Genomic DNA, 13,914 nt, shown 5'->3' with positions numbered 1-13,914 from the left:
GGTAGGGGACTTATCCCCACCTCAAGATATACAGAGGACCGCACTGTGGCCTTCAGAGGCTGTGGGTTTGGAAATGTGTGATGCCGTTACTAACGGTGTCATCAGCAAATGCTGAGTTTCACCGTTAAATGCCAGCCAGTGCATTCTCTACGTCTGCGTCTTTATTCCCGTCCTGCCCCTAGGTTCTTCAGAACCATCTTTGTTTTTTGTTTTTTGTTTTTAGATTCCACATATATGTGTTAGCATACGGTATTTGTTTTTCTCTTTCTGACTTACTTCACTCTGTATGACAGACTCTAGGTCCATCCACCTCACTACAAATAACTCGATTTTGTTTCTTTTTATGGCTGAGTAATATTCCATTGTATATATGTGCCACATCTTCTTTATCCATTCATCTTTCGATGGACACTTAGGTTGCTTCCATGTCCTGGCTATACTCCAATAAAGATGTTAAAAAAAAAAAAAAAAGCCAGCCAGCGGGGCAGTGGGAGGGCTGGTTGTCTGCTTTGCTGTAGTTGGTCCCCCAGGGACTACTTGTTGTAGTAATGTCTTAAACTGTGTGATCACATACTGAAAAAATATAGTCATGTACAATTACAACAGTAAATTTCAGGACCTTCAAGTCAGGGAATGGAGTTATAATGGTTTTTCTAACAACACTGTGTTACCCAAGGGGCACACACTTAAGATGAAGACTTCGTACTTAACTAAAATAATTCAGGATAATACAGTCCGTTAAATGAGGCAGTTTTTTGGAAATACTCATTTAAAAAGAAATTACTGGGCTTCCCTGGTGGCGCAGTGGTTAAGAATCCACCTGCCAATGCAGGGGACACGGGTTCCAGACCTGGTCCAGGAGGATCCCACATGCCGCGGAGCAACTACTGAGCCTGCACTCTAGAACTCATGAGCCACAGCTACTGAGCCTGTGAGCCACAACTACTGAAGCCCACACACCTAGAGCCCGAGCTCCACAAGAGAAGCCACCGCAATGAGAAGCCCGTGCACCACGATGAAGAGTATCCCCCTCTCGCTGCAACTAGAGAAAGCCCGTGCGCAGCAACGAAGACCCAACACAGCCAAAAATAAATAAATTTAAAAAAAACAGGGATTCACACGATAGATTTTACATTTATGACAATGAAAGCTATATCATTATTTGAAAAGGCATACATAAATTACATTAGATATTCATCGTGGGTATTTAAAGTCACAGGTGGATGAGAGAAGTTGAATTTGCCAAATGAAAGCTTAGAAAGAAAACGTATGCATAATAAAAAACAAACTGCGAGGGTTGGCAGGAAGTGGAAGAAATTGGTGAATAAACAGGCACTGAAATCGGACTAGTCACTGCTCTGGACTCCCACAGGTTAAGGCCTTCTGCTCAATGTTTCTCAGCTTTCCTCTGGAATTCAGGCTGATCTTCCTTGAATGGGTCTCCGTATCCTCTGATCGTAGTAGCGTCACGGGTTTCTGTGATTGCAGCCTCTTCTGTTTGCCTTCAGTTTGCCATCCATTCTGTTCAGATATTTTCAGACTTGTCTTTGTTTTCTTTTCTCATTTTCTCTTCTTTTCTCTTCTGCCATTACCCCGTCTTGCAAAACACCTAGGTTTCCTTTTCATTTGATTAGTTTATCAGGTTGGCATCTAAAACAAAAAGCTGCCCGTCTGAGCATCATTTCATTCATGTATTCATTCATTCAACACATTTTAAAAATAAAGCAAAAACTGAAGCACCTACTCCACGCTAGGCTCTATACGGAACCCCGCGTATAGGGCAGTGAATGAAACAGACATGGTCTCTGCACTAAGGGAGCCCGACTCCACTGGGGGAGATGGAATTTGAGAGAGCAAATGGTACTGGATGCCATGGAAGACACGGAACCTGGGGGAGGAGGGACACGGATGTCAGGACAGGTGGCTGCAGAAGGCTTATCTGAGGATACACAGATATGAAATATGGCAGGGAGCTAGCCACGTGACAAGTAGGGGGAAACTCACTACCATCACTGTCATCGCGAGGACGTGCTCTCGTATTTCCCATCCTTACACATCCTCTCGACCACTTTCCCCCCAGCTGCTGTCCAGGCTCCCTTGCAGCAGAGCTCCGTGAAGCGTTACCTATGCTTTTTCCAGTTTCTCTTCTCCCATTTTCTCATAAACCCATTGCATTCAGCCTCCTCTGATCCCAGGACTCCGTGGAGCCTGCCCTGGTCCAGGTCACTGTCGACCCTGTCGTTCAGGTCACTAGACCCTCCATCTTGGTTACTTTCTTGTCTGGGCTCCCAGGGCTCAGCCCTCTCTTGGTTTTCCTTCTGCCTTGTTGGGTCACTCCTTCCTGGTCACCTTTGCAGGTAACCACTTCCCGTTGGTGTCTTTAGGAGCTGCACGGCTCTTGGTTTTTCTACCCCCTTTTCTTTAGTGATCGCATTTAGTCTCATGGCTTTTAAATCCCATCGATCCGCCAGTGACTGTCAGATATTTGTCTCCAACTTGGACCTATTGCCCCAATTCTCGACCTGTGTCTCTAACTACAGGATTGACATCTCATGATCGGAGATCATGTTTCAGAGTCGAAACAGCTCTTCATCTCTGCCTTATCCCAAGATGTCTGCTCCATCTTCAGTCTCCCCCACCTCAGCTGATGACAGACCTATCCTTCCAGGTTCTCAGGTTAAAAATCTTGGTGTCATCCTTTCACACCCACATTCAACTTCTCATAGGAAATTATGTTTACTGCTCCTTCAAATGTGTCTGCTTCCACCTTCAATGTAACCACCCTTGTCTGAGCTGCTTTCATCTCCCATCTGAGTTACTGCAAGAGCATCTCCTGCTCAAACCCATTCTCCCTGTATGCTGTTCTTTTTTTAAAAAATTTTATCGAAGTATAGTTGATTTACATTGTTGTGTTAATTTCTGCTATACTGCAAAGTGACTCAGTTATACATATATCTATTTTTTCAGATTCTTTTCCATTATGGTTTATCACAGGGTATTGAATATAGTTCCCTGTGCTATACAGTAGGTCCTTGTTGTTTATTTTATATGTAGTAGTATGTATCTGTTAATCTCATACTCAATTTATTCCCCTCTTCCTCTTTGGTAGCCATAAGTTTGTTTTTTCTGTCTGTGAGTTTATTTGTATCATTTTTTTTAGATTCCACATATAAGTGATATCATGTGATATTTATCTTTATCTGACTTACTTCACTTAGTATGATAATCTCTAGGTCCATCCATGTTGCTGCACATGGCATTATTTCATTCTTTTTTATGGCTGAGTAGTACTCCATTGCATATATGTACCACATCTTATTTATCCATTCATCTGTCGATGTTCATTTAGGTTGCTTCCATGTCTTGGCTATTGTAACTAGTGCTGCAATGAACATTTCGGTGCATGTATATTTCTGAATTAGAGTTTTGTCTGGGTAAATGCCCAGGAGTGGGTTTGCTCGATCGTATAGTAACTCTATTTTTAGTTTTTTGAGAAACCTCCATAGGGAACTGTTCTCCATAATGGCTGCACCAATTCACATTCCTACCAGCATCTCCCTGTACACTCTTCTTAACACAACAGAGTAAGGCTGGCCTTCCTATTCTGCACCACGCCAAGCCCTCTTCCAGCCTGAAGACCTTTGCACTGGCTGTTCCCTCCACCTGGAGCGCTCGACCATAGATACCTGCACGACCAACCCTTTGGTCTTTTAAGTGTCTTTTCTCAGTGAGTCTTAGCCTGACCTTCCTGTTTAAAATTCCATCAGCTCCCTGCCCAGACAGTCGTAACTCCTCTCGCCTTGTTCTATTCGTTTTTCTATCGCACTAGTCATCTACAGGTACTATATCAGGTACTCATTTTGTGTGTATTACTTATTTTATGTCACTGCCCACTGGAAAGGAAACTTCATGGTTTTCATTCACTGATGTATTCCCAGCACCCAGAGCAGTGCTGAGCCCTTTTATTACGTGAACAAATGAATCGACTTCCCTTAGCGAAGCAGCTCCCCTTCCCCATTTCTGCCATTAAGATCCTCTTCCCCCAGATTGAAATCTTGGACTCGTCTTTATTCTTTCAACCAATCTTTCACTGTAGATAATCCATTCAATCACAGGGTCCTTTCTGCCTCGTTCTGTATTGTGTCTGAAAGTCACGTGTCCTTTCCAGTTCTCCAGCTGTGTCACTTTCCCAGGCCTTCCTTGCTTCTCTCTGGGAGTATTATTTATCCTTTCCCCTTCAGTGCATCTTGTTAACCTCTGCAACATAAATCTTTCTAAAGTAAAGCCTTAATCATGACACTCCTTGTCCAGTGAGCAAACTTCTTAACCCAATATTTCATATTGATATACAAGGAAATGTGGGTGGGGGGGAGTGATGGTGGAGAGGCTGAGGGCAGAGGAATGGAGTCCTGGTGGAGGAGAATCTGGGAAAAAAATACTCTTCAGGAACTTTATTCTTTCCCTTTAAATAGGAAAGAACTTTTTTTTTTTTTTTTTTTTTTTAATTTATTTGGCCACGCCAGGATCTTTGTTGAGGCATGCGGGATCTAGTTCTCTGACCAGGGATTGAACCCGGGCCCCCGGCATGGGATTGCAGAGTCTTGACCACTGGGCCACCAGCGAAGTCCCAGAGGTTTGGTTTTTCTAATTGAAATTTTTGTTTTGTTTTATTTCCTAAGTCTTTATATTGTTTTAGGTAGACACATCAAAATGTTATGAGCACACTAAAGAATACATAATGTATTTTATGGACCTGAGCTAACAAATACATTTAGCTCTATAAAAAGTGCATAGTAGAAAATAAAAAAAACACATAAATTTCCCTTTTCACCAAATATGTATTACCCCCCCCGGATATTTTTAAAAATATTCAACCTGAGCATCTTAATATCTGAGTTCTTCACATTTCTATACTTCTCAATTCTATACAACTTGATTGTCTGATTAAAAAATGGGCAAAAGATATGAACAGATACCTCACCCAAGAAGATATACAGATGGCAAATAAACATGTGAAAAAATGCTCCACATCGTATATCATGAGGGAATTATGAACTAAAACAATGATGAGATGCCACTCCACGCCTGTTAGAATGGCCAAATCCAAAACACTGATAACACCAAAGGGTGTGGAGCAATAGGGACTCTCATTTCACTGCTGGTGGGATTGCAAAATGGTTCAGCCACTTTGGAAGACAGCTTGGCACTTTCTTCCAAACTAAACATACTAGTACCATTTGACCTAGCAATCACGCTCCTTACGTCCACACAAAAACCTGCATACAAATGTTTATAGATAATTTATTCATAATTTTTTTCATAAGTTTGATATTTATTTATTTATTTATGGCTGTGTTGGGTCTTCATTGCTGCGCGTGGGCTTTCTCTAGTTGCAGTGGGCGGGGACTACTCTTCGTCGCGGTGCGCGGGCTTCTCATTGCGGTGGCTTCTCTTGTTGCGGAGCACTGGCTCTAGGCACGTGGGCTTCAGTAGTTGTGGCACACGGGCTCAGTAGTTGTGGCTCTCGGCCTCTAGAGCACAGGCTCTGTAGTTGTGGCACACGACCTTAGTTGCTCTGAGGCATGTGGGATCTTCGCGGACCAGGGCTCAAACCCGTGTCCCCTGCATTGGCAGGTGGATTCTTTTTTTTTTTTTTTTTTTTTTTTGCGTTACGCGGGCCTCTCACTGTTGTGGCCTCTCCGGTTGCGGAGCACAGGCTCCGGACGTGCAGGCTCAGCGGCCATGGCTCACGGGCCCAGCCGCTCCGCAGCATGTGGGATCTTTCCAGACCGGGGCACGAACCCGTGTCCCCTGCATCGGTAGGCAGACTCTCAACCACTGCGCCACCAGGGAAGCCCTGGCAGGTGGATTCCTAACCACTGCATCACCAGGGAAGTCTGCTTTATTCATAATTGCCAAAACTTGGAAGCAACCAAGATGTCTTTGATAGGTGAATGGATAAAGAAACTGTGGTATGTCCATACAGTGCAATATTATTCAGCAATAGAAGGAAAGGTGCTATCAAACCATGAAAAGACACGGAGGGACCTTCAGTGTGTATTACTAAGTGAAAGAAGCGAATCTGGAAGGCTACATTCTGTATGATTCCACCACGGAATCTGGAAAGGGCAGAACTATGGAGACGGTAAAAAGACGAGTGGTTACCAGGGGTTAGAGAGGAAGGATGGATGAATAGGCAGAGCGCAGAGGATTTTTAGAGCAGTGAAAATACTCTGTAAGATACTGTAATGGCAGATACATATCATTATACCATTGTCTAACCCCACAGAATGTCCACCACCAAGAATGAACCATAATGTAGACTATGGGCTTTAGTTGATAATGATTTGTCCGTGTCGGTTCCTCAGTTATAACACATGTAGCACCCTAGTCGGGGATGTTGATGGTGGGGGAGGGTGGGTATGTTTGGGGGGAGGGGCTACGTGGGAACTCTTCGTACTTTCCCCTCAATTTATTTTGAAATCTAAAACTGCTCAAAAAAATAATGTCTATTAATTAAAAATAGAATGTTCAGGAGTGCCTGAACATGCCAGGGATGAAGTAGCCAATTGTCCCTGTCTAAAAATAATCATAATTGAATGGGAAAGACCAATATGGGGACTTCCTGGTGGTCCAGTGGTTAGGACTCCCTGCTTCTGCTGCAGGGGACGTGGGTTCAATCCCTGGTTGGGGACCTAAGATTCCCACATGCGGCACGGCCAGAAAAAACAACAACCCCCAAACAATATGTACATGTGCAAACATTGGTGAGGTAAGAAATGTACTCAGAATTCTTGTGAGTGACTCATCTGAACTCTCGACCTTGTGGTCCACGCCATCCTCCCTTAACTTCATTTCAGCTGCTCCTTGCCGTAACTCCATCCTGCATCTCGTCCCCCCACAGAAGCCTTCCACCCCTGACGTCATCATCCCAGCCTCCGTTCAACCTTCCCGGCCCCTCCACCTGCCTCCAGTGTTACCACATCCTCTTTTGCACTTTGATGCATCCACTTCCTCCCACTAGCAGCCCTTATTGCCTCCCCATGGTCCAGCTTTAGCCCCTTTGCATCAGCATCTTAAAACTCCCTTTCTTGTCCCTTTGCACATCCACTGATAACAGCCCACAGCTGATGAGCTCACCTCTCTACCCTGCACCTCTCAAGTGGAGCCCCCCCCAAGAGGAAACCACCCCGTGAGGCTGTGGTCACGACATACTTTCAGTCGCACCCTCTGCACGTCAGCCCTCCGGCTGGAGCTCTCCTGGCTTCTGAAACTGAGCAGGAAATTCCGGCCACGGAGACTGTATCTGGAAGGGATTGCCACGCACCCCTTCCCCCATTTAGTGGAGTCAGTGAAGCTCCTTCACATTTCACTGTTGTGGATGGAGGAATTAACGGTCTTCTCCCAGTAAACCCAGTTGAGTGACCAAGGACACCCAATTGGATTATATTTCATTTACTTCAATAACAGAAAGTGGGAGTTAAATATGGATTTTTAAAAATATAAAACACAGGACGAAGGAAAGCAAGAAGGAAACCTTAAAATCTTGTTACCAAATATAAAGGCGTGCTTGGGAAAAGTACTCTCTTGTGGCCAGTCTTTTTAGAAGCATGCAGGTATTCTCTGTTTAAAAACAGACAGCCTTACCTTTTGTTCCCTCCGTTTTTAATTTGTTTATTTTGCCCAGAACTGAAGATGTCAAGGAAAACGTGTTGGCAATTTTACTGATTGTCCTGGTTTCCCTGCTCGGATTTCTGACGCTGAACCGAGGCTTTTGCAAAGACATGTGGGTGCTTCTCTTCTGCCTCGTCATGGCCAGCTGCCAGTACTCCCTGTTAAAGGCAAGAGCACATCTAATTCTTACCATCACTAATGTAGCCTTGAAATCATGAGATGATGACACAGACACTTCTCATTTGTGTTCTAGAGCGTTCAGCCTGACCCCGCCTCGCCAATCCACGTAAGTGTCCAACCGCGGGCGAGTAGCTTGTCCTCTCTGCTTGCGTAGAAGATAGGGGAATGGGCAAAATAGATTCAAAAGGCGACGTGCATATCAATATCCATATATATTGAATATATAAATAGAAATATTAATGCATGGTGGCCAAGTTCAGGCTAGATCGGAGAGCGTGGTGGGGATGGTGGCAGGGACGGAACAGGATGGGAACCAAGAATGTGTGCAGGGCCTTTTCTGCCCCCACTGGACTCATGTCAGGAAAGACGGTGAGCCCAGACTCTGCATTTAGGCTGTCTGCGTTCGTTTTCTTATTTCTGTGTCTGATTGTTGGACCCTGAACAAAATGTGTACTCTCCATGCCTCAGCTTCCCTGTGTGTAAATAAGGATAATAAAAATGCCTATGGGGATTCAGTAATCCAAGTAACGGGCTTAAAACAGTGCCTGGCATAGAAAAATTGCTTAATAGATGGTAGAAACCTCAGTATGTAAGCATGAATCATTATTCTTTTTACCTGAAGCTGATCTCTTTCTCTTCCACATTTTCAAGTGTATTGTTACCTTTTACCTCATCATTTGGGGCTCATTTATATCTGACACTCCGGGCTCCCCAGCACTGATCTCTTGGTGCCTGGGCGTTCTTCCATGAGCTCGGAAGCACACGTAGCATCCACTGACCAGGCTGCACCTTCCCCTGTGGTGCTGCGGCTCCAGGTCTGGCGCTCTCCCTACTGGGACCCTGGCCACATGCCTGTGCACCGAGACCACTGCCTGGTGGATGTCCCAGCTCCTTGGGAAACCTTCTTTCCTCTGTCATGGCGAGCTCCTGTGGGTCCCCGAAAACCACTTCCAAAGAAAGAAAACTTGACCTTCCCGCTACTGTGCCTTTAAAAAAATTCATATCCATGATTTAGGACTGCTTTTAGATCTGTGATAGCTCATGCTTAGCTCATAGTAATTAAGAAAAGCTTGTAATTGGACACTCACCTGGCATACATTACTATCTTGTTAAATTCCTCTGTTCCCCATAATTGGTTTAATACATACAATACATCTTCTTTCATCCCAGAGTCTGAATGTCAAGATAAGCAGAAGCAGCATAATTAGGCTGTCACGGATGTGTCGTTGTGACTGTTGTCAGGAATCTGGGTTAGGTGGTGAGCGCAGAGACGTACAGCCCTGGGGTGTGCTGTCCCAGCCCACCCTAGATGCGACACTGGCGTCCTCCTGCTGTGATAGATAAGCCCCGCTTCCTAGTGACAGCACTTGGGTCACTGTCTTTCTGGGTGACGTGGGGGAGGGGTGTTGTATGCTGTTAAACATTCATTTCCTGCATGTACTTTCAGGAATAATGCTAGGCAAGGAGGATGGCAAGTACAGCCGCATGATCCCTGTAGATCTGTAATGACTGTTCGCGGGACCCTTGGGTCCTGCTCTAAGTTGGAGTCCTATTGTCTATATTGATCCAGTTCCTGGAGGACTAAATGCAGCTGCCCTTCCTTTATCTGAGCAAGCATGTCGTAGTGAGATAGGAAGAAACGACTTCTCTTGCTGTCAACAGAAGCCACAGTCAGACTTCAAACTAAGTTTATGGCAGTACTTAATTTGCTTACACAGATCTCTGAGTAGAATGAGTCCCAGATTTGAGCTGGCATTTCTCTAACTGTTCTGATGAGGCAAGAAAATATGGTAGCTATAAAATAGTTCCTCTTGCCGTGTGGCTGAGCCATGTAGGCGTTTAGAGGCTGATTTACTGTTTAGAGATGAGAAAACCTCAGAAAGGAGATGGTCAAGAGAATGAACCCAGTCTGGTAGAGAGATGGTGCTCAAGCCTGCCACCAGCCCTGGCTAAGGTTCATTCATCAGGGGCTGTCAGATGAACCAGCGCGTTTCAAAACTGCGTTGCTTTGCTCGTTCCCAGGGAGGGCCGTTAATGCAGTCAGTTCTTGGAGTGACTGACTGACCTTCTCCTTTGTTTCCTTCCAGGAGCACAGAGGTGGCAAATTTTGAGCAAGTTGTTGAAACCTGAAGATAGCACAATGAAAAAAAAAATTGTTTTTTCTCATAACATTCTGTGAGCTTCAGATAGGGTTGCAGATTAACGCTGGCCTGCTAATAGTTATGGCACCATCGACCCTGGGCCTGAGAGAAACGTGTCTGATGGGAAGAGAAAAGAGGTCTAGGAGAGCTTACAAAAATGAGAATGGGGGGTAGCTCCTGGAAGGAATCTGAGGATCAGAGGCAGTGAGGCGCTTCCTTAGTCACAGGCAGTGAGGCGCTTCCTTGGCTTACACAGATTTATACACTGGTCTAACCAACAGTATCCACTAATGATAACCCAGAAAGCAAAATCCAGTAGGATCACTGGCACAGAGGCAGTGTCGGGGCCTTTCCCAGCACCTGCAGGGATTCTGAGTTAGGACGGCTGGGGCAGCACTTGGGAACCTGCATTTTAACACTCCCCCACCCCGTGCTGATGGCGGAGGTGATCTCAGATCACACCCGAGAAACACCGGGGTAACTGGAAGCGTGCGGGTTTCGGGATTCGAATCCAGCCTCGCCACGTACAAACTACGGCATCTTGGTCAAGTGACCTCTCTGAATCTCAGGTTTTTCCTCTGTAAAAGAGGAAATAATAAAATAGGATTGTAAGGGGATTAAACAAGATAATGTACATCCAGGGCTCAGCCTAGAATCTGGCACCGCAGGAGCACTTGACAAATGCTGGTAATTTTTGTGTGAATAAAGTGGGGATAATAATAACAGCCTCAGCTGGATTTGGTCATGAGTGAGTTGGATAATTTATGTAATGTGCCCAGTGCAGGACCTGGAATATTCAGTCCTCTGTAAAGGTTTCTTTCCTTTCTCCTTCTGCTCTGCGGATCCAGAGGACTGAGTGTACAGTTTCCACAAAGCCCACCCCTAGATCCCCAATTATTAACCTCTTCCATCAGTATGTTACAGTTGTCACAACCACAGAAGCAATGTGGATACATTATTATTAACTGAAGTCCATATTTCACTCAGATTTCCTTCGTTTTTATGTAATATCCTTTTTTTTTTTTTTTTTAGGATTCCATCTAGGACATTGCCTGACATTTAGTCGTTCTCTCTCCTAAGGCTCCTCCTGGCTGTGACAGTTCCTCAGATTTTCCTTGGTTTTTGATAACTGGACAGCTTTGAGGAGCATTGGTCAGGGATTTTGTAGACTGTCCCTCAGTTGGGATTTAGCTGGGGCTCATCTGATGATTTAACTGGGTTATGGGGGAGGAAAACCACAGAAGTAAAGTGCCATTTTCCTTACGTCATTTAGAGGTTATGTACAATCAACATGACTGAACCACTTTTGATGTTGGCCTTGAACACCTGGTTAAGGTGCTGTTTATCGGAGAAACGGTTTTTTTTAAATTTCACTGAAAAGTTTTAGAAATTGAAGTATAGTTGGTTTACAGCATTGGGTTAGTTTCTGGTGTGCAGCAAAGTTATTTGGTTATACATATACATATCTATTCTTTTTCGGATTCTTTCCCATTATAGGTTATTACAAGATATTAAGTATAGTTCCTTGTGCTGTACAGTAGGTCCTTGTTGGTTATCTGTTTTATATAGAGTGGTATGTATCCGTTAATCCCAAACTCCTAATTTATCCCTTCCCCACCTTTCCTCTTTGGTAACCATACATTTGATTTTCTGTCTGTAAGTCTGTTTCTGTTTTGTAAATAAGTTCATCTGTATCATTTTTTAAGATTCCAGGTATAAGTAATATACAATGTTTGTCTGACTCACTTCACTTCGTATGATAATCTCTTAAGTCCATCCGTGTTGCTGCAAATGGCATTATTTCATTCTTTTCTATGGTTGAGTAATATTCCACTGTATATATATGCCACCAAGTGTGGGTCATAGAATACTTGCTGGCTAGGGTTTTACTGGGGTTCAGCTTCCTTAGGGCAGTGGGCGCCCATCCCCAGATCTCCTTCTTTTGCTCCACACACAAGGGGAACTGAAGCGTATAGTTAAAAATTTTCGGTATACATCCAGAAAAAATGAAAACTTTAATTAGAAAAGATACACGCACCCCAGTGTTCATAGCGGTACTATTATAATAGCCAAGACATGGAAGCAGCCCAAGTACCCATCAACAGATGATTAGATAAAGAAGAGGTGGTGTATATAAACAATGGAATAATACTCAGCAAAAAAAGAAAGAATGAAGTATTGCCATTTGCAGCAACTTGGATGGGCCTAGAGAATATTATGCTTAGTGAAATAAGTCAGACAGAGAAAGACAAATACTGTATGATATCACTTATGTGCGGAATGTAAAAAATAATACAAATGAATCTATAGAAAAATCGGAAACAGACTCACAGACAGAAAGCAAACTTACGGTTACCAAAAGGGAGAGAGGGGGAAGGATAAATTAGGAGTATGGGATTAACAGATACAAACTACTGTACATACAATAGATAAGCCACAAAGATTTACTGTATAGCCCAGGGAACTATATTGAATATCTTGCAATAACCTATAATGGAATATAATCTGCATAAAAAAAACCAAAACAAATCACTATGCTGTATATCTGAAACTAACACAATATTGTAAATCAACTATACTTCAATTAAAAAAATGTGACTCTAAAAAAAAAAATGTGACTCTAAATATAAACAGGTGAATTGCTAAAGCAAACAGCAAATCCTTATTAGAGTGAAGAGTTCCACGCAGGTAGACATAGTGTCTCAGAGGGGCTGGACAGAGCAGCTGGCAGTTACTTTTCCACACCCTCTCCTGGTAGGAGCCCTCTTCCACCTTCCAGGAGAAGCTATTACGAACGATTTCCTCCCCCACTCTCTCTTTACTTCACACGAGTAACATTCACGTCATGTGTCTAAAGAATGAGGATTGCGAATGAACTTGATCCGAGTGAGGTTGAGTGTTGGGCCTAGAAGGATCCAGTGGCAAATGCAATCACCATCTGGGTCAGTTTGGCGAGCCAGTGGGTAGTAGCCAGTGGGTAGTATCCAAGTCCTGCCTCGGCTGCACTGCAAAGCCTGGGACACATTTCTTCCTCTTTGTGCCTCGGTTTACTCTTGGCAAAATGAGAGTAATGGTAGGACTTCTTCGAGTGGAATATTTAAAGTAGGTAGAAGAGTGCCTGAGGCACAGGAAAGCAGGATAAATGTTAGCCTTTGCTGTCTTACATCAGCTTGTCAAAACCAGCTGACCTCTGAGTGCGGCCAGACAGGAACTTGTGCAGACTCAGCAGGTGTGAGGCAGCTCTTGTCTGCCCTCTGGGCTGAGAAGCAGAGAGTTCGGATCTGCACGAAGCCTGGAGCTGGCACGGGTAACGGCAGAGATGGGATGGGGCTGGCATGTCCTGGTTGCTGACGACCTCGGTTCAGTGCCCCTGGGTTCAGACACCCCATCTTCCTTAGAACAAAACCCTTTTATCGCTCTGTCTCCCTATCTATCCATCTATATCTATCTACCTATCTACCTATCTATCATCTGTCTATCAATCTATCTATCTATCCATCCATCCATCCATCTATCTACTTATCTATCAGCAGCAAGTTTGAAGCATCTGAGTAGCCCACTGTCTTGGTAAGAGGACAATTAGAATGGCCTGGTCCCCTAGCCACAAGCACCACTGCTCTCCGGGTGGGGGGGACCTGTAGGTTTGGATAGATTCTCTCACCTTACCCTTTCCTTGCCCTGCGACCAGAGCACCGCCTGTGAAATTGTATATGTAGGTGGGGTTAATGGGAGACCCAAATGCATGTGTAGACCAGCTTTTGTAAAACAGCCTGCAAGATGCCCCAGAGCAGAAATCAGCAGTGCTTCCCCAGGGCATTTGAAGGTGAAAAAACAGGTGGGAAACACTTGGACAAGTTTGAAAAGATTGTGATCAGACTTCACCTGGAGGAGCGAGTGGAATTTTTCTATTGAAAAAAAA

At 44.3% G+C, this 13,914-nt stretch overlaps 1 protein-coding gene across 1 annotated transcript in view; it reads left to right on the top strand.

Annotated features, from left to right (window-relative positions):
- The window catches only part of PCNX2 (pecanex 2), a 279,402-nt gene that overhangs the window by 60,544 nt on the left and 204,944 nt on the right, over positions 1–13,914 (top strand). The window contains exons 11-12 of the mRNA XM_032608446.1: positions 7,688–7,841; positions 7,928–7,960. Of these exons, the coding sequence (XP_032464337.1) occupies positions 7,688–7,841; positions 7,928–7,960 (187 nt within the window). The remainder of the gene's footprint in view (positions 1–7,687; positions 7,842–7,927; positions 7,961–13,914) is intronic.

The sequence above is a fragment of the Phocoena sinus genome, chromosome 16 (genome assembly GCF_008692025.1).
Source record: "Phocoena sinus isolate mPhoSin1 chromosome 16, mPhoSin1.pri, whole genome shotgun sequence".
In the NCBI taxonomy this organism is placed as follows: Eukaryota; Metazoa; Chordata; class Mammalia; order Artiodactyla; family Phocoenidae; genus Phocoena; species Phocoena sinus.
This window is presented reverse-complemented; position numbering and strand designations above follow the sequence as displayed.